Source organism: Trachypithecus francoisi, unplaced genomic scaffold (genome assembly GCF_009764315.1).
Source record: "Trachypithecus francoisi isolate TF-2019V2 unplaced genomic scaffold, Tfra_2.0 Lachesis_group6, whole genome shotgun sequence".
NCBI classification, from domain to species: domain Eukaryota; kingdom Metazoa; phylum Chordata; class Mammalia; order Primates; family Cercopithecidae; genus Trachypithecus; species Trachypithecus francoisi.
This window is the reverse complement of record NW_022681471.1, coordinates 27,274,301-27,299,160: the sequence shown is the minus strand read 5'-3', so window position 1 is coordinate 27,299,160 and position 24,860 is coordinate 27,274,301. Positions and strand designations below refer to the sequence as shown.

The 24,860-nt window shown below is 50.5% G+C and overlaps 3 protein-coding genes across 3 annotated transcripts; 1 reads left to right on the top strand and 2 right to left on the bottom strand.

The window, feature by feature from the left end:
- Nucleotides 1-5,429: 5,429 nt before the first annotated feature.
- On the bottom strand, nucleotides 5,430-6,950 carry LOC117078236 (EKC/KEOPS complex subunit LAGE3-like). The gene is made up of 3 exons (XM_033201722.1): nucleotides 6,454-6,950; nucleotides 6,001-6,129; nucleotides 5,430-5,741 (listed from the first exon to the last, which is right to left on the bottom strand). Exons 1-3 carry the CDS (start codon nucleotides 6,756-6,758, stop codon nucleotides 5,603-5,605), a joined length of 573 nt encoding a protein of 190 aa, XP_033057613.1. The 5' UTR covers nucleotides 6,759-6,950; the 3' UTR covers nucleotides 5,430-5,602.
- A 13,636-nt stretch (nucleotides 6,951-20,586) lies between these two features.
- On the bottom strand, nucleotides 20,587-21,995 carry CTAG2 (cancer/testis antigen 2). The gene is made up of 3 exons (XM_033201162.1): nucleotides 21,659-21,995; nucleotides 20,955-21,089; nucleotides 20,587-20,725 (listed from the first exon to the last, which is right to left on the bottom strand). Exons 1-3 carry the CDS (start codon nucleotides 21,925-21,927, stop codon nucleotides 20,587-20,589), a joined length of 543 nt encoding a protein of 180 aa, XP_033057053.1. The 5' UTR covers nucleotides 21,928-21,995.
- Nucleotides 21,996-22,109: 114 nt separating this feature from the next.
- LOC117078470 lies at nucleotides 22,110-23,718 on the top strand. Its single transcript, XM_033202012.1, has 3 exons — nucleotides 22,110-22,530; nucleotides 22,569-22,842; nucleotides 23,116-23,718. The coding sequence occupies exons 1-3, from the start codon at nucleotides 22,110-22,112 to the stop codon at nucleotides 23,120-23,122; spliced, it is 702 nt and encodes a 233-aa protein (XP_033057903.1). The 3' UTR covers nucleotides 23,123-23,718.
- Nucleotides 23,719-24,860: the final 1,142 nt, after the last annotated feature.

The following is a 24,860-nucleotide window of genomic DNA, read 5'->3' as shown; positions in this document are numbered from 1 at the left end:
TGAGGCAGGAGAATCATGTGGACCCGGGAGGCGGAGGTTGCAGTGAGCCGAGATCGTGCCACTGCACTCCAGCCTGGGTGACAGAACGAGACTCCGACTCAAAAAGATTAAAAAAAAAAAAAAATTGGCCGGGCGCGGTGGCTCAAGCCTGTAATCCCAGCACTTTGGGAGGCCGAGACGGGTGGATCGCGAGGTCAGGAGATCGAGTCCATCCTGGCTAACACGGCGAAACCCCGTCTCTACTAAAAAATACAAAAAAAAAAAACTAGCCGGGCGACATGGCGGGCGCCTGTAGTCAGCTACCTCGGCTCGGGAGGCTGAGGCAGGAGAATGGCGTAAACCCGGGGGGCGGAGCTTGCAGTGAGCTGAGATCCGGCCACTGCACTCCAGCCTGGGCGACAGAGCGAGACTCCATCTCAAATTAAAAAAAAAAAAAAAAATTAGCTGGGCGTGGTGGTGTGTGCCTGTAATCCCAGCTACTTGGGAGGTTGACGTAGGAGAATCACTTGAACCTAGGAGGTGGAGGTTGCAGGGAGCTGAGATCATGCCACTGCACTCCAGCCAGGTTGACAGAAAAAGTCTCTGTCAAATATATATATATATATACACACACACACATATATACATACACACACACACACACGTATATATTTGTGTGTGTGTATATATATACACGTGTGTGTGTGTATATATATATGTGTGTGTGTGTGTGTGTATACATATATATATATATTTAAAAATTAGGGGTGGAGGGTGTGGTGGCAGGCACCTGTAGTCCCAGTTACTCAGGAGGCTGAGGTGTGAGGTGGAAGGATGTGTTAAGGATGCTGCAGTGAGCTATGAATGCACCCCTGAGCTCCAGCCTTGGTGACAGAGCGAGACCCTGTCTCTGAAATTATGATAACAGTAATTCAAATAATTTAAAATCTTTGTGTACACGCAATATAACCAAAACACAGGTTCATTCCCTCACCTCTTGGAGATCGAATTAACAAGAGCGATGTCTGCTATGAAGAAGCAGACTTTCTGCCATGCTTGGTTTAGGGGAAGACGTACAGGCTCCTGCCTTTAACGGCTCTGCTTCCCTTTGTGGGCAGAAAGCAGGGCCTTTTAAAGGGGGACTTGGCATGAATGGTAGGCAGGGGAGGGGGCAGGCGGCTGCGGGGTCTACGTGACATGCTGAGGTGCCTTGTCTGCTGCGCGGACATGCTGGCACCATCTTGGCCAGAGCTACATTGGAAAGGGGCTGTATGTCAAGCTGAAACAGACATATTCTTGAGCTGCGTTCCGGGATGCTCTTAAGTTGCGTGGAGACAACTTGATCCCTTTGAGTTTTGTTTTAGAATTTGCTCAGTGGGACCAGAGCATATTTTAATGTAAATTCATAGTGTTAGTTGACAATCTCCAGTGCTTGGCAAGGCTGTAGTTGGAAACGAGGACTCATACGCTGTCGGTAGGAGTGGTAGTAACCTCTATCTGGACATTTATTTGGCATTTTCTATTGAGGGAAAGATGTACATACCCTTCCACCTGTAGGGAAAAGAAAGAAAGATCTGAGTGTTACTGTGTCTATGTAGGACAGGAAGACATAAGAAACTCTGTTTTGACCTGTACCCCGAAGGATTGTTTTGCCCTGAGATGCTGTTAATCTGTAACTTTGCCCCAACCTTGAGCTCACAGAAACGTGTGTTGTATGGAATCAAGGTTTAAGGGATCTAGGGCTGTGCAAAGTGTGCCTTGTTAGTAAAATGTTTACAGGCAGTATGCTTGGTAAAAGTCATCGCCATTCTCCATTCTCGATAACCGGGGGCACAATGCACCGCGGAAAGCCGAAGGGACCTCTGCCCTGGAAGGCCGGGTATCGTCCAAGGTTTCTCCCCGTGTGATAGCCTGAGATATGCCTCGTGGGATGGGAAAGACCTGACCATCCCCAGCCCGACACCCGTGAAGGGTCTGTGCTGAGGAGGCAGGCCTCTTGCAGTTGAGACAAGAGGAAGGCCTCTGTCTCCTGCCTGCTCCTGGGAACGAAATGTTCACTTGAGGACTGGTTACTGTTCATCTTGAGAGCATGTATGTCATGGGTTGCATCTACTTGGCTATAGAAAAGGGTCATATTTCTTTCTGTCTTTGCAGTGTTTTAGCAGATTGCTGTGATGTGCATCACATTGTAGTGCAATACTTGTTCAATCATGAAACTTTTCTGCCTTTGTGGAGATGTTTTGCCTTTCATTATATTTTCCCAACACTACAATCCTCCCTCCTCCTTCCCCCAAAAGAAACCACCTTTGCAAAAATTGTATCTGTGAGACAAATTATGATAGTGAGCTGGGCTAACCCACTCTCCATTTTGCCTCTCCCTTAATTACTCCTGAGATTTTGGGGCAAGCTGGCTTTGAGAGACAGCATATAGTTTATTTTTATTATTATTTTTATTTATTTTTATTATACTTCAAGTTCTAGGGTACATGTGCATAACGTGCAGGTTTGTTACATATGTATGCTTGTGCCATGTTGGTGTGCTGCACCCATCAACTCGTCAGCACCCATCAATTCATCATTTATATCATGCATAACTCCCCAATGCAATCCCTCCCCCCTCCCCCCTTCCCCCTCCCCATGATAGGCCCCAGTGTGTGATGTTCCCCTTCCCGAGTCCAAGTGATCTCATTGTTCAGTTCCCACCTATAATGAGAACATGGAGTATTTGGTTTTCTCTTCTTGTGATAGTTTGCTAAGAATGATGGTTTCCAGCTGCATCCATGTCCCTACAAAGGACGCAAACTCATCCTTTTTTATGGCTGCATAGTATTCCATGGTGTATATGTGCCACATTTTCTTAATCCAGTGACAGCATATAGTTTAAATGATAATAGCCCTTCCTGAAAACTCATGAAGCTATGTAAACCTAACAAAAGGCCGTCAGGCTGGAGGAGGAGAGGAGCCTGCTTCTGCTAAGGTATTGCCAGCCATTCCTGCATATGACACCACCATGGTAGATTGGCCTTCTGAGACACATTTTCCGTTTTTTTGCATGTCTGACACCCATGGCTCCACCTGGACCCACCAACCCTTCTCCTGTGTCCCCACCCAGGAGTGATTCAGCCCTCAGGAGGACAGCTTCGACTCCCTATGATTTCATCTCTGCCCCAACAAATCAGCAGCAAGCCTAGCCACCCCCACCCTTTCCCACAAACTGCCTTTGAAAAACCCCTAACCTGGAGGAGATCGATTTCAGTACTAACTCTGTCTCCCACGTGGTGTGGCTGGCCTCCTGTCTATTTAATTCTCTCTTTACTGCAATGCCATGGTCTGTTTTTGTGCAGCAGGCAGGAGGAGCCCCTTGGGTGGTTACAAATTTGGGGCTTCATCCGGGATCTCTTACTTGTGATTCCTCAGTCCCCCCCCCACCCCACCACCACCTTGATGGACCTGGAGGTGAGCTCTGGTGACTGCTTATTTAACTGAAGGCCATTTCTGGCACTGTCCCTACTTGTGAGGTGCGGCCAACCACCTCAGAGCTTGGGCCCGATTGCAGTGTAGAAACAGTTCCCGGAAAGCTGTCTTTCAACCGCTCTGGTGGGAATTCTAGGCGCGACCAACACCTCCTTCCTTATCCCGGTTAGTTCAGCTTCTTTGGATGCCTCAGTTCGACTCCTTCTGGGATCTGGGTTGTCTCTCCCTAAATAGTAGGAAGAGTCTTCATTTGGGAGATTTCTCTTCAATTGGGGACATTTCTCAGATGGAGAATAGGAGGTTAGTTTGGAAGAATACTCTTAAAAATTCTTGGTCAGGAATATTGGTTCGGAATCTTGGTCCATCTTGTCTCTTTTGTGTGTGTTTTTTGTACATGTGGAGGGGATCTCTGAAGGAACTGCCGATGGAAATTCCACAGGCCTAACTCGGAGAACCTTCCTTATTTGTCTGGTCACATTCGTTGAGCACTGAAGGAACTGTTAGTGGAAGCTCAACAGGAACAGGCCTGTCTCAGGGTGACCGTCTGCTCTTCATCTTGCCCTGAGACCACCCATTGAATTTCTGGTTGGAGGTCATCCCTCCCCACCTTGAATGGATCAAAGACAATGGGGACCAACGGGGGCAAGTTCGAACCTTGCCAGATTGGATTGCCAGATTGATATTGGGTGCTGACCAGGGTGACCAGCGTCGGTTTTGTTACATATATTTTGCTTCGGCTGGGATGGAAAATGTTAAAAGTTTCTTTTTCATCTGTTGTGCCTCTGGATTTTCCCACCTTTGTCCTCGGGTTGGAGGAAAGATGCTGGGATTCAGGTAGTCAAGTAGTACAAGGTGTAATTGAAGACAATTTAGGAAATGGAAGAAGGCGAAAGTCAGTTGAGTCCTTCCTCAGCATTAACTACTGACAGCATTTTGGAATAGTTTTGTAGTTTTCTAATTGTATTAGACGTTAACTTTATAGCAAACACATAAAGGTATAAGGTTTTGCAAGTTAAACGTCCGTTTTTTCCTGAAATTTCTTCCTGCGACATATGAGTTCCACCTCTTTCTTAAAAACTTCAAAAACATGTTATTGGAGGGCTGCGTGAAAGATCCATTACAATGGAATTATTGAGCATTTAAATTGCTTTCAGTTTTCCACCTGTTGTAGATAAGGATTCAAAGAGATTCTTGTCCAAAAGTCTCAACAGGAATGGCTGTTTCTTTAACACGGATTCCAAGAGATAGAAGTACTTTCGGCCGGGCGCGGTGGCTCAAGCCTGTAATCCCAGCACTTTGGGAGGCCGAGACGGGCGGATCACGAAGTCAGGAGATCGAGACCATCCTGGCTAGCACGGTGAAACCCCATCTCTACTAAAAAATACAAAAAAAAAAAAAAAAAAAAAAACTAGCTGGGCAAGGTGGCGGGCGCCTGTAGTCCCAGCTACACGGGAGGCTGAGGCAGGAGAATGGCATAAACCTGGGAGGCGGAGCTTGCAGTGAGCTGAGATGGGGCCACTGCGCTCCAGCCCCGGCATCAGAGCAAGACTCCGTCTCAAAAAAAAAAAAAAGAAAAGAAGTACTTTCCATTACATTTCTATTTATGCATTTAAGGCTCGGGATGTACAGTACAAAATTGCTCTTCAGAGATGGTGCCTTCACACCAGAATGCTGGTTTCAAAGTATTAATTTTTGTTCCCCCATGCAGCTTTTTGGGAGGCATCTTGCAAAATTGAGAGTTTTTTGCCCGTGGTTCCATGAAATGGAAAAAGGTGGTTTTCCTTTGTGATATGACTTGGCCCCCACTGCTGTGATGTGGCGAGCAGGGTTGCCAGGGCTGCTCAGAGAAAGGGAACCCAGACACCTGGCATGCCGGCAAAAGGGTAAGAAGTCAGCTTCTGGCCACTCTCTCTCTCTGTGCAAACTGGTGAAGTGAATGAAAAGGAACTCAGACACAGAACAGTAGCTCAGTTTTATTTTCAGCAGTAACATTGCAGCACCAATCCAAACACCTGGGGAGAGAGCAGTGAGGGGCCAGTCCAGGCACACAATTCGCCTCACCCCTCAAAAACACAAAGTGGCAACTGCTGTTAAGGAATCATTTCCCTAGGGAAGGATGCACTGCCCAGGACCGACACAGGTTTAGGCCTCAACCCCCTCTTCCGGGCTGACACTTAGCCAAATTTGGCGGCACCAAGCGCTGCATGGTCCATATCACCGTGGAAAGCTGGTTGAGCAAGAAGATGACGGAAAGTTGGAGGGGACCAGAGTTGTCTGAAATTAATCGGCTAAAAGCGAAAGGAAAGAAAAAAATTTTATTAGAGGGGTGGCGTCCTGTTCCTCCCCCCACCCCCACGTCATTAGACTTAATCCTCAGGCGCCTCGCATAGAGTGCCGACATCAGGCGGCGACAAGCTCAGTGTGTCATACTCCCTCCTTAGACCCAACCTCTAGGCGTCTGCGTGCGGCCAATAGCGCCCCTCTAGTGGAGAGATGGGCCCGGTCCCACTGCCCCTCCCTCCCCCCCCCACCCCATCTGGAACTTACATAACCAGGTCACTGCCAGTCACCGTGAGCTCCCTGCGGACGCCCCCTCCGAGGTCTTCATATCTTGGGCCCAGATAGTGGCGGGCAATCTCAGCCTCCAAGCTGGACAGGAATGGCACTGTGAGGGTGCTGGTGGAGATTCCGTTAAGGCGATGGCGAGTGTGTGCTTCAGGTCTCCTTCTGCCCAGGCCGCCCTTTGGGCTTCCCAAAACCCCTCCCTGTGCCTCTGCAGGCCACGCTCCCCCTCAAAACGTCTTGATGCCAGCTGCGGCAGCTGCTGCCCCCCAGGCTGCTGCTTCCTGGAGCCACCCTTGGTTCCTCCGACTACTCTTTCTACCCCTCAAGGGCATTCCCCCTGCCCACCCCCTCAAACCTCTCTCTGCACATCCTCGGCCATCCCCAGGCCAACCTCCATCCCCTGCCCTGACCCTAGGGGCTCCTTGGGAAGGATACAACTGCCACTCTTGGCGTCCTGAGCCTCCTGCGGAGGCTGAGGCTGGGGCCAGGGCCTGGGCCTCTTCACCCTGCCCTGGGGCTTGTGAGGCGCCCTCAGCCTGGGGAGCTTCCCCAGCAGCACCGCCCTCAGATCCTGCGAAGCCCCAACCTCCAGCGTCTTCGGGACCTCCAGGGCCTCCGGGACCTCCAGCGCCTCCGGGGCCTCCAGCACCTCCGGGGGCACCAGCGCCTCCGGGAGCACCAGCACCGCCCTCCGCACCACCACTGGCCTCATCACCTGCTCCTTTGTCTGAGGACTGCATGGCCACCTCGCCTCCACCTCAGAGTTAACGTTGAAGCTACCTGTCCTCCTGGAGGGCCACTGGTGGGATGAAGCTCCCACACGAAACCCCCGCTTCCCTCACAATGCAAAGCTGGATGCCCACGGCGCCTACGCGCAAACAGGTCCCTGTCATGTGGTGGGTTCCGCCCTCCCACCCACGGCCCTTGGGTAGCCCTGTTGGCCCTGGAGAACCGGAAGCTACCTCAGGAGGCTCCACCTCTTTGGTGCATGACGTGCCTCTGGCTGCTCAGGGCGCCTGCGCAAACAGGCCCCTGGCGTGTGGTGGCTCCTGGCCCCTGGGAGACCCTGTTAGCCCTGGAGAGCCCGACGCTCCCTCACGAGGCCTCGCTCCTTGGCTTCTCAGAGCGCCTGTGGAGGTAGACTTATGACTACTGGACAAGAGAGGCTGGGGACAGGCCAGGGATGGGAAGTGGGGAAGGGAGTGGAGGGAGCCCAGATGGGAGGGCAGAAAGATGGGGCAGTGTGTGGTGGCGTAAATGGGCTCCAGAGACCTTCGAGGAACTCAGCCTGGGGGCGAGATTTGCCACCACGCTTTGGGCCTTGCACCGTGTGTGCAGAGAGGGGAGAAACACTTGTCCACGGCCCCTGGTCCCTCTGTGAGTCTAAAGGTGCCCGTCTGTTAATGGCCAGGGGAAGGAGAGCAAGCTGGGGGATACTGGGTCCGTCCGAAAGGCTCTGCCAGTCTTAAACTGTTCAGACTCCAAGAACACCAGTGTTTCTAATAACCATTCATTCCAGTGGGCACCTGTCTTTCAAGCAACCGGCTCTCTTGGGCCAAGCTAGAAACTTACCTCCCATGAGGATGGATGCCCAAAGCCCCCAATTGCCCGTGCAGGCACCACAAGAGGTGAATGCAAGCTTCCCACTCCCGAGGCCTTCACAGCATCTCCCTGTACCCTCCTAGCCTCCCTGCAGCCGCATCTCTCCTCTCCATCTCAGGGAGACCTCCTCCCTGTGAGTGGCCGAATTCCCCAGGGGCTCTCACTCTCACCAGGATGCAGGAGCATCAGCCGCTATGCTTGTCCTCCTCTCAAGCCTAGGTTTGGTACAGGCTTCTCTTGGTGTCCAACCATCCCTTGTTGACAGTGGTATGCTGGTAAACGTTTGATAACTGGTTCTCTGAGGTGGGAAGGGCGGGGCAGGGAGTGGTAGAAGGTATGTCTATACCTATGTATGTAACTATATTATAATTTCGACTCCCATTTGGAAGGTGTCGCACACAATTGACAAACAGTCATAAAATACAAAACATTCTTGATTGTAAATCCGTACACAGAATGGATTCTCACAGGCTGCTTCCGTGACTTTTCCCAAACTCTTGTGTTTGTGATCACTCTGTGGTTGCAGGCGATGAAGGATAGGGGTTCTCGCATGAATGTTGGTTGATATTTTCATTTAGGTTAACGACACAGACAAAAGTGAAAGAAGACCCTTCACGTGTTAATAAATGCCCTGAAAGACCTCTTTGCTGAGCCAGATAATAGTTTTTGAATGTTAGGAAACTATTTCCTCAAATTGTGAGGCTACTCACCTTATGACCACGACAGATGATGTGGTGCACTTTAAAGGTTAATTTCCATCATTAATATTTTCACCATCATGTGCTTAAGACTGGGAAGTCAACAAAACAGTAAGTGGAGCCCTGAATTGCAGTATTCACCATTGTCCGTGGTGTAAATACTCCCAACATGGATGGTGCCAAGTAACAAATATGTCATTGCTCCTCACAGAGTCAGGAAGATGTGGACCATATCACACAGCTCTACGGTATTTGCAGCACACAGATGCCACAGGCGTGAATAACCACAAGGGCATGGATATCAGTAAAATAATTAGAAAATAATCAGTTCTTATATAAATCATCTTAGTTATTTCTTATTGTTTCTTAAAGTAACCTTTTAGTTGAATTTTTGTGGGTACTTTAGTAGCGAGCGGTACATGTTTCTGGGGTACATGAGATGTTTTGAGATAGGCATGCAATGCGTAACAATCACATTGTGGAAAACGGGGTATCCATCCCCTCAAACATTTATCCTTTGTGTTACAACGATGCAATTACACACTTTCGGTTATATATATCACCTTAGAGATTCACACAATTTATTGAATTGTAAGTTTATGCAGCAAATTGAACAAATTGTTGTTCAAATAAACAACAATTTATTGAATTGTAAGTTTATGCAGCAAACAAACAATTTGGAAACGGTACCAGTTGACAATTGGCTCCCACATTTCGGACAATGCAACAGCCAGCTCTCAGGAGCCCATATGGGGCAGCTCCAGCACTCCCACCGAGGAGAGGAGCACACCTCTCCCCTACTCACACCTCTCCCCTACTCACACCTCTCTAGACAGTCCTTTTATGAAATGCTCTTCAGTTAAATATGTTAGAGCGTGCCACCTGGTTCCTGCCGTGCCCCAACTAACACTCCAAAGGTAGATGCAGGCATCTTATTATAGAACTACACGGGCACATCTTCGTGTATCAGTTGGGGTGTGAGTGCAGATAACGGAAACCTCTCTGGCTAGTTTGGCACCGGGACCTTAACACACAGAGCCAGTTGCTTACAAAATCGTTCAAAGACCTGTCAGAATGAAATGTAGGCTGCAACTCTGGGAGTGACTCCCAGAACACCACAGAACTGACCTGCCCAGGAGCCAGTGCCTGTGCCACACGTGGAAGGTAGAGAGTCAGGAGGCTGCTGGCTCCACCTTTGGTCCTGGGGACACAGCGCCTTTGCTGTGGGTCAAGGATCAGGAAGTTTCCTCTCTAATATAGGTTCCAGAGCCACTCTGCAGCTGCTAGGTCTGAACGGGCCATGAAAAAGGATGCCTTGGACCCAGTGGTGTGCCAGTCCAGGTTGAACAGTGGGCTCTCGAGAGGCAGGGAGGAGCCCTGACTGGTGGCATTTGCTGACTGCCGTGGTGTACGTACTCCCACCGAGGCCGATTGTGGAGTCTCCGGAGTGGAGTTGTGAAGAGATGTTCCCCCTGGGCTGTCACCACCGGCAAGTACAGGCTGGCTCCGGCACACCTCTGCATGCCTGCCTCGCACCACACGCAGAATCTCCACTAACACTGACACAAAAACCGGAGTCTCTGTGACATGCAGAGAGGACAGAGGCCGCTGATTCCACCTCAATTTGCCCTCCAAGTCACCTGCTAGTGCAAACAATTGTCCAGGTCTAGACCGCATACATACTGTGAGGCTGCACAGAATGCCACTTCAAAAGGGGCCAGGGACACGACATTGTTTTTTGTTTTTTTGAGACGGAGTCTTGCTCTGTCGCCCGGGCTGGAGTGCAGTGGCTGGATCTCAGCTCACTGCAAGCTCCGCCTCCCGGGTTTACGCCATTCTCCTGTCTCAGCCTCCCGAGTAGCTGGGACTACAGGCGCCCACCACCTCGCCCGGCTAGTTTTTTGTATTTTTTAGTAGAGACGGGGTTTCACCGTGTTAGCCAGGATGGTCTCGATCTCCTGACCTCATGATCCGCCCGTCTCGGCCTCCCAAAGTGCTGGGATTACAGGCTTGAGCCACCGCGCCTGGACCGACGTTGTTATTTCTTTAACACCTGCTGTATGAGAAGGCTGAGGAGCCGAGCCACTGAATGCACCATGGCTCTCCCTTGGCTTACTCCACATCCATAAGTATACTTGTATTATATATATGTATATGTATGTGTATACTTGTTTCACAAAGTGTTTAGACAAAGTCTTGTTCTTTTAACCAAGTACAAATTAAAGAATCTCTGAGTCCAACTATGACCTGTAAGCCCTGCTTCAGGATACCCCAATGTTTTTGCTAAACCAATGTATAAACTCTATGTATTGATTTATGACTTTGCCTGTAACTTCTGCTTCCTTTGAAATGTATAAAATAGAGCTGCAGTCTGACTGCCTCGGGGCCACTGCTCAAGTCTCGGGTTCGTGTCTTCTCCAGGCTACGGTCATTCATATTGGCTCAGAGCACACCTCTTTGAAATAGTTTACAGATTGTGCTTTTGCTGCCAACAGTGATGCTGGTTTGAGAGCCTATCATCTGTAGACTAAATTACAAAATGGCGGAGAGAAGGTGGGGAAGGGGGGAAACGAACTAATACAAATAAAAATATGTACCAAATAACAACGAAGTAAAGTAGACGTGACCTCCTGTGATCCTCATTTTTGGAATTACATACATACCCATAGTTGACCTCAGCGAACATATTGGCTGATTATGATTTTTCACTCGGTGGGTGACACAAGCTTCTGTTCCTGAGGCGTCTGAGCCCTTTTTGGGCCTGTCTAGGAGTTGTCACCTTCCACCAAATTTTACCACTGTATATAGCAATGTTAGCAAATGTTCCCTAAAATTCGGTGAATCTCAGAAATATTTTGCTGTGACCCCACATATGTAGCAGAAATTATATCTCTTCTTGACAGTCAGGGTCCATTACCTAGCCAACACAATAATCCTCCTCTCATTTGTTAGCTCAGTACCACAGGGATCCCAGATTTTCAGATTACAGTCTCTAATCCATTTCATTGCAGCTTTCGAGTAGGATATGGTGATGGTGAATGAGCCCGTAGTACATCCATGGATGGTGTTGTTGGCGAAACCGCGGCAGTGGAGAGCATGTATATACACAGAAAAAGCATCTATTCCAAAGAGAAAAACTTGCTGCCCCCTGCAGAATGGAAGGGGTTTGATATGATATAATCATCTTTTCGCCAGGTAGGTCTGAATGTCTGTAACCCCAAATTTCATATGTTGAAACCTAATCACCGATATGATGTTATTGCAAGTGGAGCCTTGAGTGGTGATTAGATCAAGAGGGCGGAGACCTCATGAATGGGATTAGTGTCCTCATAAAAGAGACCCCTGAGAGGTTCCATGTGCAAACACAGTTAGAAGGCACCATCTATGAACCAGAAAGTGGGCTCACACCAAACACCAAATCTGCTGACTCCTTGATCTTGAACCTTCCAGCCTCCAAAACGGTAAGAAATAAATTTCTGTTGTTTATAAGCTACCCAGGCTATGGTATTGTGGTGTGGCAGCCTGAATGGGCTAAGACAGACCCCTGTGGGATGAGCCCATATATGAGGCTCTGCTGTTGGGAGATTTGGCACTTGGTGAAGACCATGTTGTTGAGCCCGTGAGTAACTTCCATTTCTGTCCTCATGGCCACATTTATCATGAGCCCACTGAGCAAGAATCGGAGTAACTGAGGAAGGAAGCTAACTCACACCCCCAGAGCAGGTCATCACATCCACGTGAGTACTGAAAGCACCTCGGGAGCACACACAAGGGATGTGCATTTCCTGGTACTCCAGGCCCGATCTGGGAAGTCCATCCACATGCCTCTTCTCCAAGATGCCTTGCTGTCAATCTTCCAATATTGTTACTTCCAAGTCACCACCATATGAACAAACTCTTATAAACTTTCCATTGACTCAAATAGATCTATGCTTTTAGCAACTTCCTTCTGGGCAGAATGAACAGTAAGATGCAATTATCAAAATGTGTCATCAAAAATAATTATGAAGACTTGTTGAATGTGCCATGAGCGGTTCTTGAAGGGAAATTTAAAGTTTTGAAGGCTTAGAGTAAACAAACAATGACTGAAAAGAATGACCTAAGCCTACAAGTCTATACGATAGAAAAAGAGCCGGGTAAAGGCAGGGACAGTAGTGCAAGATATCCCTTCTTGATTGATGGAAAAAACAAACATTACAAGTCATAGTAGCGACCAGGCGCGGTGGCTCACGCCTGTAATCTCAGCACATTGGGAGGCCAAGGCGGGTGGATCATGAGGTCAGGAGATCGAGACCATCCTAGGGCTAACACAATGAAACCCCGTCTCTACTAAAAATACAAAAAATTAGCGGAGCATGGTGGTGGGTGCCTGTAGTCCCAGCTACTCAGGAGGCTGAGGCAGGAGAATGGCATGAACCTGGGAGGCGGAGCTTTCAGTGAGCCAAGATCGTGCCACTGCACTCCAGCCTGGGCCACAGAGCGAGACTCTGCCTCAAAAAAAAAAAAAAAAAGAAAAAGAAAAAGAAAAAGAAAAAAGGAAAAAAATCATAATAAAAATGTTAGAAATGGAAAAAATATATATAGCTATAGGTATAGCAGAGATTTTAAAAACAATAGATAAATTCATTGCAGTAAATTTAAAGAACGATTAACTGGACATTGTACTAGGAAAATATAATGAACTCGAGAAACATGTAACATTTTTCTTTTGGGCCAAGACTGCTCTCCAGGTGGGACTGTGCTTTCCCATTACATTGCACCAGGAAGTGCACCACATCTGTGTTTGTCTTCATTGTGATGCTATTTAGGTTCAGGTGGTGTCAGCCTGATCACTTTGCGTGTGTGTGTGTGTGTGTGTGTGACAGGGTCTCTCTCTCTTTTATTTATCCATTCATCCGTTCATGGATGACACTTGGATGGTTTCCACCTTTTGGCTATTGTCAATAATGATGCAGCAAACATTGGCACACAAGTATCTGTTTGAGCACCTGTGTTTTTTGAGCAGCCACCAAACAGTTTTCCATAGTGCCTGCACGACTACATTCCAATCGGGAATAGATGAGGGTTCCAACTTCTCCCCATCCTCGTCAACTCTTACTATTTTCTATTTTTTAAGTAACCATCCTAGTAACTGTGAAGTGGTATCTCATTGTGCTTTTGACTTGCATTTCCCTAATGACTAAGGATGTTGAGCATCATTTCATGTGCTTACTGGTCATTTCTGTTATGTTTTTTGGAGAAATGTCTAAGTCTTTTGTCAATTCTTTAATTCAATTGTTTATCGCTTTGCTTGAGTTTTAGGAGTTTGTTGTATATTATGAGTTGAGTTTTAGGAGTTTGTTGTATATTATGAGTTGAGTTTTAGGAGTGTGTTGTGTATACGGATACTAAACCCTTATCAGATATATGATTGGCAAATATTTTCTCACTTTCTTCAGCTTGTCTTTTCACTTTTGGGTTGAGGCTTAATATTACCATGCTGCCCCGGCATCCATTTGGTTGTCTTGACATGAGTCCCCAGATGCCACACAATGCCCTTGGTTAATAGCCTAAGCCCAGTTCCCAACCGCTGCCTTTCGATTCCACTTTCCTTCCCCTAAAAGCCGCCTCACCAGTACACACACACACACCCAGCTGCTTGACCAAATGTAAAGTTAGGTTAGGTCCATGTAGTTTGGTTAGGCCCCTTTTCCTGGGCATTTGCTTCGAATGCTCTAATCTTCTCACCCCCTACTGTGATGCTCTGACCACCTCCCTGGACCCAAATAAAGGCAAGTGCCCAGGTCCACGCACGGTCTCTGCACATGTTGATTGACCTCCGTGTAGCCGCCATAACCTGTGAGTAACAGAAGTTCTTTGTTTCTGTCTTCTGGCTCGTCTAATCGCTGAAGGAGTACTCTCCATTTTAAAGGAACTAAAGTAAACTAGTTCAACCATTGTGGAAGACAGTGTGGCGATTCCTCAAGGATCTAGAACTAGAAATACCATTTGACCCAGCCATCCCATTACTGGGTATAAACGCACAGGATTATAAATCATGCTGCTATAAAGACACATGCACACATATGTTTCCTGCGGCACCATTCACAATAGCGAAGACTTGGAACCAACCCAAATGTCCATCAATGACAGACTGGATGAAGAAAATGTGGCACATATACACCATGGAATACTATGCAGCCGTAAAAAAGGATGAGTTCATGTCCTTTGTAGGGGCATGGATGCAGCTGGAAACCATCATTCTCAGCAAACTATCGCAAGAACAGAAAACCAAACACCGCATGTTCCCACTCATAGGTGGGAACTGAACAATGAGAACACTTGGACGCAGGAAGGGGAACATCACACGCCGGGGCCTGTTGTGGGGTGGGGGGAAGGGAGAGGGATAGCATTAGGAGATATACCCAATGTAAATGACGAGTTAATGGGTGCAGCACACCAACATGGCACATGTATACATATGTAGCAAACCTGCATGTTGTGCACATGTACCCTAGAACATAAAGTATAATAAAAAACTAAATAAATACAAATAAATAAAAAACTAAAACAACTTTCTTGATAACGTTCTTTAACGCACAGAAGTTTTTCATTTTGATGAAGTCCAGTTTAACTATCTTTTCTCTGGCTGCATGTATTTTTGGTTTCATATCTAAGGATCTATTGCCAAATCCAAGGTCATGTAGATTCACCCTGTGGTTTCTTTGAAGAGTTTTATGGTTTTAGCTCTTACATTTAGGTTGCTGATCGATTTTGCATTAATTTTTACTTACCGTGTTACATGGGGGTTCAACATCATTCTTTTGCAGGAGTAATTCCACTTGTTCCAGCGCTGTTTGTTGAAGAGATTGCAGGATTGGCACTCTTGTCAAAAATTATTTAACCAGAGATCACATCAAGTTAAAAAGCTTCTGCACAGCAAAGGAAACAATTCACAAAGTGAAGAGACAACCCACAGAATGGGACAAAATATTTGCAAACTACCCATCTGATAAGGGATTAATGACCAGAATACATAAGGAGCTCAAACAATGCTGTAGGGGGGAAGAAAAAAAAGTCTAATAATTCAAGTTAAAAAGAGGCCAAAGAAGCAAAGGAACAGGAAGGGCATAGGGAGGGTTGGGAGCGGGGGCGAGGAGGGATGCGGCAACCACAGACAGGATGGAGATTTAAGGATCCCTGTGATTCCCGAGATGACCCTGAGAGCATCAGCTGGGGAACCTGATGAAAATTCACGGCAGACGTGCATTGTTTGGAAGGAGGTGAGGAGCCAGAAATGGTGACTTATTCACTGAAGGAGTGACCACTTGATCTGTTCTTTGGCTGACTGTAGTACCTGAGACATGGTCTGCCCCATAAGAGGGACATCTTCATCCCCTTATTTAAAAAAATTTTTTTGAGACAGCACCTCCTCTGTTGCTCAGGCTGGAGTACGGTGGCACAGTCAAGGCTCACTGCAGCCTCCACCTCCCCAGGCTCAGGTGATTTTCCCACCTCAGCCTCCCGAGCAGCTGGGACTACAAGCACGGCGTACATTGCCTGGCTAATGTTTTCTGGGTTTAGTAGAGACGAGGTATCACCATGCTGCCCAGGCTGGTCTCAAACTTCTGGGTTCAAGCAATTCTCCCACCTTGGCCTCCCAAAATGCCGGGATTACAGGTAGGAGCCACCTCAGGGGGCCAGAATTTCTTTCTTAAATGTTTGATTCATTAACCAATAGAGCATCCAGCCTGGAGTTTTCTATGTGGGAAGGTTTTTAATTATGAACGGATATGGGTAGTTGATGTAAAACTCCTTTTTTTTTCTTGTGTCAGTTTTAGTAATATGTATCTTTCAATGAAATTATACATTTCATCGAAGTCATTGCATTTATTGTCACAGAGTTGTTAAATAGCATTCCTTTTTTATTTTTATTTTTATTTTTTTTGACAGAGTCCCGCTCTGTCGCCCAGGCTGGAGTGCAGTGGCGCGATCTTGGCTCACTGTAAGCTCCACCCCCCAGGCTCACGCCATTCTCCTGCCTCAGTCTCCCGAGTAGCTGGGACTGCAGGGGCCCACCGCCACGCCCGGCTGGTTTTTTTTGTATTTTTAGTAGAGACGGGGCTTCACTGTGTTAGCCAGGATGGTCTCGATCTCCTGACCTTGTGATCCGCCCGCCTCAGCCTCCCAAAGTGCTGGGGTGACAGGCGTGAGGCACCAGGCCCGGCCAATAGCATTTTTTACTAGCCTTTGACTTGTTTCACTGATGTCTGCTTTGTGATTTATTAGGTCCTCCTCCTGCTTGTCTGGGGCTAACTTTCTCTTTTTCTCTAGGGTCTTAAGAGGAAAAGCTGAGATGATTGGGCCAGGAAGGAATGGGAAGAAGAGTGGGGCACGGCGAGTCCACAGTCCAGACCACAGTGGGGAAGGGCCGCACCCTAGCCTAGAGAGGAGGAGGAGAAAGTGCTGTCGTTGGAGGGGCATTTGGGGCTGAGGAGGAGCTGGTGGGTTTGTACGGGTGCTGTGGAGGAGAACGGAGGGGTGAGGTGTGTGGGAGGGAAGAGCCCAGCTGGGAAATGGGGGCTTTGCACGGGAGGAGCTGCTCCCCCATACAGAGCCCAGCTCCAGGGGATCCCTTCTCCCCCAGATTCTCACGGCTCTGGACCGAGATGCCTCAAGGTGACAGAAGCTGGAAGATCGTCAGCCTCGTGCCCAGTGAAAGCTATGGGTGGTGGAATGGGTGAGGAGGGGGCTTCTCAGTCTTGAGCCGTCCTCCTGTCCTGGGGAGCGGCTGGCTCAAGCCTGGGTCCCCGGGCTGAGCCCTGAATTGGGTGTTTGCGGGGCAGGTCACCCTGGCCAGGATGTCTCCGGCACACCTGGGCCCTGAAAGGAGAGGGAGTGACAGACAGGACCAGGCAGAAGGCGGGGGAGGCCGGATGCGGTATTAAGAGGCTGGCCAGAAAAGCCTCTCTGAGAGGGTGACAATTTTGTGCAACGCTGGAAGAAGAGATTTCCTGGCAGGAGAAAGCTAGTGCAAAGGCCGTGAGGCAGGAGTGTGCCTGGTGTGTTCCAGAAAGGGCCAGGGGCCCTGTGTGGCTGCGTCAGCGTGAGCAAGGGGAAGTGTGGGAGGTGAGAAGGCCAGAGAGGAAAGGCTCGATCGTGTCGGGTCTGCAGGCTCCCGTCAGGGCTCTGGCTTTCACTGTGAGTGAGGGAAGCCCACTGGACAGCTTAGAGCAGAGGACTGAGGCCACCTGACTTGGGTTTAAAAGCTACCAGCTCCAGCCATCCGGCCGTGGGATTAGGGTGGCTGGCTGCACCTGGGCCATGTTTGGGCAGAGGTGGCGGGACGGGGTCATGGGACAACGAAACTAAAGACTCATGCTCTGGGTGAATGAAACCCATACTTGTGGACCAGATTGGGGAGCCCTATCTGGAAAGAGCTGGTCCCTGTGCCCGTTCTCCTCCTCCCTTTCCTCCTGGGACTCCCTTGCAGGCTCACCCCTCCCTATTTGGATTCATATCCACAGAAGACTCATTCACTGCTTTTTCTACCATCACAGCTTTTGAGGGCTTATCAGCAAGGACTCAATCCCTGTCTTAGTCTGTTTGCGTTGCTATAGAGGGGTACCTGATGCTGAGAAATTCATAAAGAGTTTTATTTGGCTCATAGTTCTGCAGCTGTAAGACGGGTGGTGCCAGCATCTGCTTCTGGTGAGGGCTTCAGACCACATCTGCTCCTGGCGGGAGGTGGCGGAAAGCTGGCATCGCATGGTGAGAGAGGAAGGATGAGCCATTCCACCTGGAATCTGGGGTGAAGTCAACTCCAGCAGAATCAAAACTGCTGAAGGGAAAGGGAGGGAGTGGTTCTAGGGGAAATATGGACACTGGTACAGGGGAACAGAGATTGGGTGACAAAACCAACAGATGCCCTCTGCTGTGGCACCGACATTTCAACACACTCAAAATCCACTTCCAATGTTTTGAAAGAACAGGACTAGGAGAGATGGTTTCTTATTCGAGCAGACTCCTCTTTTACAAAGTAAAGGCGTGTATTTCCAAAGTAATACATGCTTGATGAAAATATTTCAGCACGGAAGTCTGAGGTTTAAAAGGTGAAGGTTTTATTTCCCTAACGCTATTGTCCAGCGATGAGCACTCTTGAGCGTGGAGGTGGCTTTCCAGGGAGTTACTGTGCACATCCCTACATGCTCACATGGCGGGAGCACACTGCCAAAACAAGAGTGTGCCATAGCCTATATGCAGAGATCTGGTGACTTGTTTTAACCTCTTTCTATGCTAGTACCCGACTATCTACCATGCTCTCTCTCTAGCTTCCTCACACTTTTCCCCTGGGGCAGTTGTGCAGTGATTTATTTAATTTTTCTGCAGCTGATGAACATTTACATTCTAAAAACTATTTACGTGATGGTGTCATTAAGATGCTGGTGGATTCGACCTCACTTGCCTATCCAGGAGTTTCTCAGATGGATTCCTCAAGGTGGGTGAAAGGGTATGCACATCTTTCCTTTAATAGAAAATGCCAAATAAGTGTCCAGATAGATGCTACTACCACTCCTACTGACAGCGTATGAGTCCTCGTTTCCAACTACAGCCTTGCCAAGCACTGGAGATTGTCAACTAATACTTTAATCTTATATTAAAATATGCTCTGGTCCCACTGAATAAATCCTGAAAGCAAGACTCAAAGGGATCTTGTTTCCAAGCAACTTAAGAGCATCCCAGGCCGGGCGCGGTGGCTCAAGCCTGTAATCTCAGCACTTTGGGAGGCCGAGACGGGCGGATCACGAAGTCAGGAGATCGAGACCATCCTGGCTAACACGGTGAAACCCCGTCTCTACTAAAAAATACAAAAACTAGCCGGGCAAGGTGGCGGGCGCCTGTAGTCCCAGCTACTCGGGAGGCTGAGGCAGGAGAATGGCGTAAACCCGGGAGGCGGAGCTTGCAGTGAGCTGAGATCTGGCCACTGCACTCCAGTCCGGGCGACAGAGCGAGACTCCGCCTCAAAAAAAAAAAGAACATCCCAGAAGACAGCTCAAGAATATGTCTCTTTTGCTTTGACAAACAACAGCCACTTTCCAAACTAGCTCTGCCCAAGATGGTGCCAGCGTGACCACCCGGTAGACAAGGCAACTCAGCAAGTCACAGAGACCCTGCAGCTGCCTGCTCCCTCCCCTGTGTGCCATTCATGCCAAGTCCCCCATTAAAAGGCCCTGCTTTCTGCCCCCAAAGGGAAGCAGTGCCCTTAAAGGCAGGAGCCTGCACGTCTTCCCCTAAACCAAGCATGGCAGAAAGTCCGTTTCTTAATAGCAGACCTTGCTCTTGTTCATTGGACTCTGCAAGCGGTCAGAGAATCTGTGTTTTGTTAACATTCCGTGTTTACAAACATTTTACGTTGTTCACATTATTACTATTATTATTATTTTAGAGACAGGGTCTCCCTCTGTCGCCAAGGCTGGAGCTCAGGGGTCCATTCTTTCATAGCTCACTGCAGCCTCGAGATCCTGGACTCAAGCCACCCTCCCATGTCAGCCTCCTGAGTTACTGGGACTACAGGTGCCTGCCACCACGCCCTCCACCCCTAATTTTTAAATGATTCTTATAGAGACAGAATCTCGCTACACTGCCCAGGGTGGCCTCCAATTGCAGGTCTCAAGCCATCCTCCCACCTGAGCCTCCCAGAACGCTGGGAATACAGGTGCAGGCCACCATGCCCGGCCCATATCACATATTTAACGTGAAATGATAATGCTGGTTTTATGCATCTGTGCAAGCACATGTTTTTGAAGCATTTTTAGAAAGCACAAAAGCTCATATATGTTCAATGAAAACAATTTGGGAACAAATTTAATGCTGAGCTGGAAAAACATTATATATGCTACTGTCATATATTTAACATATAAATGCAAGCATATTGAGGAAAGTATTCTAAAATGTCCACAGTAGTTAAAGTTGAATGGCGGGACCCAGTGGCTTTTCATTTTCCCCCATTTCCCAAATTGTCTTCCATAACCTTGTGCTACTTCAATCTCTGAATCCCAGAGCCTCCCCTGCAACCCGAGGACAAGGGCACGCAAGTCCCAATTAAAGGGCATCGCTCGCCGAGAAGACTCAGACACGGAATTGTAGCTCAGTTTTTTTCCTACAGAAACAAACATGTGGGCCGGCCTCCTCCAGCGACAAACAATCAGGCCCCCACAATGAAGTGGCCGCTGGTGCAGGGACCATCCCCTAGGGGGAGCACGACCTAGGAAGGGGCACCAGGCTGGGCTTAGCGCCTCTGTCCTGAGCGAAGCAGAGCCAAAAACACAGGCAGAAAGTGCTGCACGATCCACATCAACAGGGAAAGCTGCTGGAGACAGGAGATGATGGAGAGCTGGAGTTGGCGGTGGTTTGCAGCAGTCAGTCGGCTAAATGTAAGGGGCGAAGAACATCAGGTTAAAGGCGACACCTCTGCACCCATCTCGCCGGGCTCCCTCGGGTGGCGGCGGGCCTGGTGCACCAGGTCTCTGTTCTGAGACCCTGTGCTGGGGTGTTCCCAGGTCTCTAGCATTCTACCCCTCCGGGGAGGCGGATCCCAGCCCCCAACCCACCACCATCGTCCGCCCATTTCTTTCCCTGTCCTGGTCCCGAACCGACATAAACAGTAGGTTGCCGGACACGGTGAAGTCCTTCAGAACCGCCCCTGGTCGGGGGAGCGGTGTGGCATCCGGGGCCAGGATCCTGCGGACCAGCTCCGCTTCCATGGGCGATGAGAAAGGCATCGTGATGTTCCCAGTGGGGACCCGGTTAAGGAGCTTGGACTATGTCTAGGACTTGGCCGGTGCCCATCTCATCCCCACAGGCTGTCTCCCCACGCACTGGCCCAGGTCCTGAAGCAACCCCACCCAGCTGTCTTGATTCCCCACTTTCCTCTGTGGCACCCCAAGCTGACTCCTGCGTGCCTTTCCAAGGCCCTCCCCACCATGACCCCTGCCGCATCAGCCGTCCCCCCATCGCTTGACCCCCCCCCCAGCCCCATCCAGCCCACACCCCAGCCCCGGCTCCCACCTTGCACCTTCCCCCCAACTCCTGATCCCTTCTCACACCCAAGACCCCCTACCTCCTGGCGCTTTGCCCGTCACCCCATCGCCCAGCACCCACCGTGCACACGCTCCACCTCCCATCCCCTACCTGCTCCCTTCTTCTGAGCCACACCCCCCACCTCCAACTCCCAGCCCCCACTCCCCCCCACCCGGCCCCTACCCCCATCTCCCAAACGCCACCTCCTGCACCTGACCCTGCCCTCCCCACCTGCTGGCCCTTGCCCCCCACCTCTTGACCCCGTTGCCCTCACAGGATACAACTGAACCAGGCGTCTTTCCGCCCCCCTGGCCCCGCACTGGCAGCTTCCATTCTGTGCAGAAGCAGCACAGCCACGCGGCACCCGTGGGGCGCCTCCTCCCGGCCCCGAGGCCCTTGCTGCCCCTGCACCCTGGGGACCTCCGTCGCCCGCAGCACCCGCCTCTCCTGGGCCGCCAGCATAGCCCCCTGGGCCACCACGAACGCCAGGGCCCCCTGGGCCATCAGCATCGCCCGCCGCGCCCCCTGTGCCCTGGCCTGCGGCCTGCATGGCTCCTGGACCTCTGTGGCGCGCTCAGAGAGAAAGTCAGGGCCCACGAGGACGCGGAGGCAGTGAGGCTGCAGAAGTTCCGCCCCTGCCGTGTGTGCGAGGGGCAGCCCGGGATCCTCAGGGCGCCTGCGCACAGGGGCCCTACTTCCGGCCCTGGGAGACCTGAGCAAGCCCCGGAGCACATGACTGGTTCTCGCCAACCCTGCCCCGCCCCAAGAGAGCCCGGGCAGGAAGGTGGCCGCCATGCCAGCTTGGACCCGTCACCCCTGAGCAGCCGACTGTCCACCGGGCCCTGTCCCCGGGAGCCCTGCAGGGAGTCAGGCACGGCGGGGCCCAGCCTGTCCCATCTCCCGGTCTCCCTCACACCGAGGAGCAAGGCGGGCCTGGAAACCCGGGGCCAGGGCTGTGCGGCCATCGTCCCAGACTCTGCCTGCCCTGCCTGTCCTTGGGGGAGTGCCCAGGACAGACCCCGGGGCCAGGCCTCTAACTGGGTTCAGCAGCTTCGGTCCCTGTCCTGGTCGCCCAGCCTGGTGGGGGAGCTGGAGCTGCAGGTCGGGTGGTTCGGGGGTGGCCTCCCGTCACCCAGGGGCTCCCTGGCCCCAGGTCTGGCCCCCAGTCACCCAGGGGCTCCCTGGCCCCAGGTCCAGCCCACGTGGATGGGAGGCACCAGCGGGACCAGAGCTGGGGGAGGGAAGGGAGCCAGGACTCCTTGGGGGGACCCCATAGTTCCCTTGTCTCCCAGCACAGACCTCACTGGATCTCCCTCTCTCCCTCCTTCCCTTGCTCCCCTGGCAGCGTCGGAGGTGCGGGGGGCCCTCAGCTGGGAGGTGACCCTGTGGTCTGCTGGCCTGCCGGGTGCTGGCCTACTTGTGTGTCTGGAAGGGCGTCAGATCCACAGGAAAGGTGCTGCGAGAGGTAGGCAGGGGTGGGGGTGGCACGGTCCTAGGAGCTGGGTGTCTGTCTCCACACCTGTTCACAAGTCTGTGGGCGTAGAGGCTGCACTACTCCATCCCGGGTGTCTGGGCTGCTCACCAGGCCAACTCAGGCTTCCCACATCCTGCACCCTGGGCTGGGCATGAAACCGATCCAATCGTCCCATAGGCTGTTCTTTTTGATAAACATAGAAACTGACCCTTCTGGTCTTCAAGCTTGAACCTTACAGTTGTTTTATCTGAATTCCTTCCTCAGGAAATGACCTTGGGGCCTCTCAAAGTATCAAAGAACCGAAACTCACCAGATCACCACATCCAGGCAATGAGATGCTGGACCCCCTCATTCATCAGGATTGCTTTCTGGGCCCTCCCGAGTTCCTGTTTTCCTACACATTGGTGCATTGCTTCCCTGCTATATAAACCCCTAGTTTTAGTCAGGGAGATGGATTTGAGACTTAACTCCCATCTCCGCGGCTGCAGCACCCAATTAAAGCTGTCTTCCCTGGTAATTCTCTTCGTCTCAGTCATTGGCTTTCTGTGCGGCCAGCAGCAGGATCTAGACCAAACCCTTGGTATTTTGGTAACAGGCACACCCCCAGGAAAGGACCCCGGACACGGCTCCCACCTCTAGGCTTAAAGCCAATGCACTTCCCGCACCTCCAGTCTTCCCTGTAGCAGCTTTTACCTACGTATGTCTGTGCCACATCCAGTCCTGAGACAGCTGAGTGACCCTGAGAAAGGCTTCCCCGACACGGGAACAGAGGCTGGAGGGCTGGGGCTGGCAGAGGACAGCCCGGACTGCGGGGACATTCTTAGAGCGCTAAAAAGCCAATGCAGACACAGCAACAAAAGCATGCCATTTTCCAAAGCAGGCTCCGGCTTCCGCCTCTGCTGCTTTAAGAAGGGGTTGGGGTACAGGAGGTAGGGGGAACCAGCTCCTCCAGCTGGAGCTGATGCGGTGAGCAAGGCTCTGCTCTGGAGGCCTCTGCAGCCGGCACCCTTCTGGGGACTGGGAAGGGAGCAGGGAAGGCAGCAGCCCAGGGAAAGCCTCGTCCCCCTGGAGCTAAGGCACTTGGCGGGAGAGTAGGACGAGAGTGGGCTGGAGAGCAGCCACACTGGTGAGAACGGTGGGTGAAGGGATTCCACAGGTGTCTAGAAAGCTGGAAAGAGCTCCTTGGCAGGTCCAAGCCCCAGGTGTAGGGGAGGACCAGATGTGGAGGACAAAGACGGTTGTCCAGGGGGATCTCCAGGCGTTGGCATTATTGGGTCCTACTGAGATGGGGCCGTCAAGGAGAAAACACAGGATGTGTGTGGCAGGGCGACAAATGAGTGCTGCTACCAAGCTCTGTCCTGTTTTCTATGCATGTCTCAGAGCCCCTCCAGTGACTCATCTCCGGCCTCCTCCTGCACCTCTGTGTTTGTAGACATCTTCTCACATTTCAGATCCTGCTGAGCCTCTGGGTCCCCTGCACGTGCCTTCTGACTCTCAGCTGCTGGGATGGGCACCTCTGTGCCCTGTGCCAGCGCCCTCCTGCAGCTCCCGACACATCTCTTTTTTTCCTGTGCCCTGCACAGGGTGGGCCTGGAAGCTCGGGGGAATTTGTACCCTTGGACACAGCCCCCCACCGATGCGGCCAAGAGTCACTGGGAAAATGTCTTAGTCTGTCACCCTTTGAAGGACAACTGAGGTGCGGCTGACTGTGGAGCGAATGAAATGAAACGGATGCACAGCGGGTGTGGACAAAGGAACACCGACTTCTCAGGCTGCCGATACGTATCTCAGTAGAAGCACGGGGGAGGGGGAATGCTATATAGAGAAATATTGCTATAGTATCTGAACTGTTTAGAATGTATTGACCTAATATAGACACAATAAAAGTGAAAACATTGGAAGAAAATTTAGATGAACTTTATTTGATTGTTGGAATGGAAAAGACTTTCTTTCTTTCTTCCTTCTTTTCTTTCTTTCTTTCTTTCTTTCTTTCTTTCTTTCTTTCTTCT

What these genes read in the sequence shown, in the direction of transcription:
- LOC117078236 (XM_033201722.1), bottom strand. Translation starts at nt 6,758, where the DNA reads ATGCAGTCCTCAGACAAAGGAGCAGGTGATGAGGCCAGTGGTGGTGCG. An exon ending in GGACGCCAAGAGTGGCAGTT is followed by an intron (nt 6,130 to 6,453) that starts GTATCCTTCCCA and finishes AATCTCCACCAG; the next exon opens with CACCCTCACAGTGCCATTCC. An exon ending in ACTGGCAGTGACCTGGTTAT is followed by an intron (nt 5,742 to 6,000) that starts GTAAGTTCCAGA and finishes TTTCGCTTTTAG; the next exon opens with CCGATTAATTTCAGACAACT.
- LOC117078470 (XM_033202012.1), top strand. Translation starts at nt 22,110, where the DNA reads ATGACTGGTTCTCGCCAACCCTGCCCCGCCCCAAGAGAGCCCGGGCAG. An exon ending in CAGGGGCTCCCTGGCCCCAG is followed by an intron (nt 22,531 to 22,568) that starts GTCTGGCCCCCA and finishes CCCTGGCCCCAG; the next exon opens with GTCCAGCCCACGTGGATGGG.
- CTAG2 (XM_033201162.1), bottom strand. Translation starts at nt 21,927, where the DNA reads ATGCAGGCCGCAGGCCAGGGCACAGGGGGCGCGGCGGGCGATGCTGAT. An exon ending in GAAAGACGCCTGGTTCAGTT is followed by an intron (nt 21,090 to 21,658) that starts GTATCCTGTGAG and finishes GGTCCCCACTGG; the next exon opens with GAACATCACGATGCCTTTCT. An exon ending in TCCGGCAACCTACTGTTTAT is followed by an intron (nt 20,726 to 20,954) that starts GTCGGTTCGGGA and finishes CCTTACATTTAG; the next exon opens with CCGACTGACTGCTGCAAACC.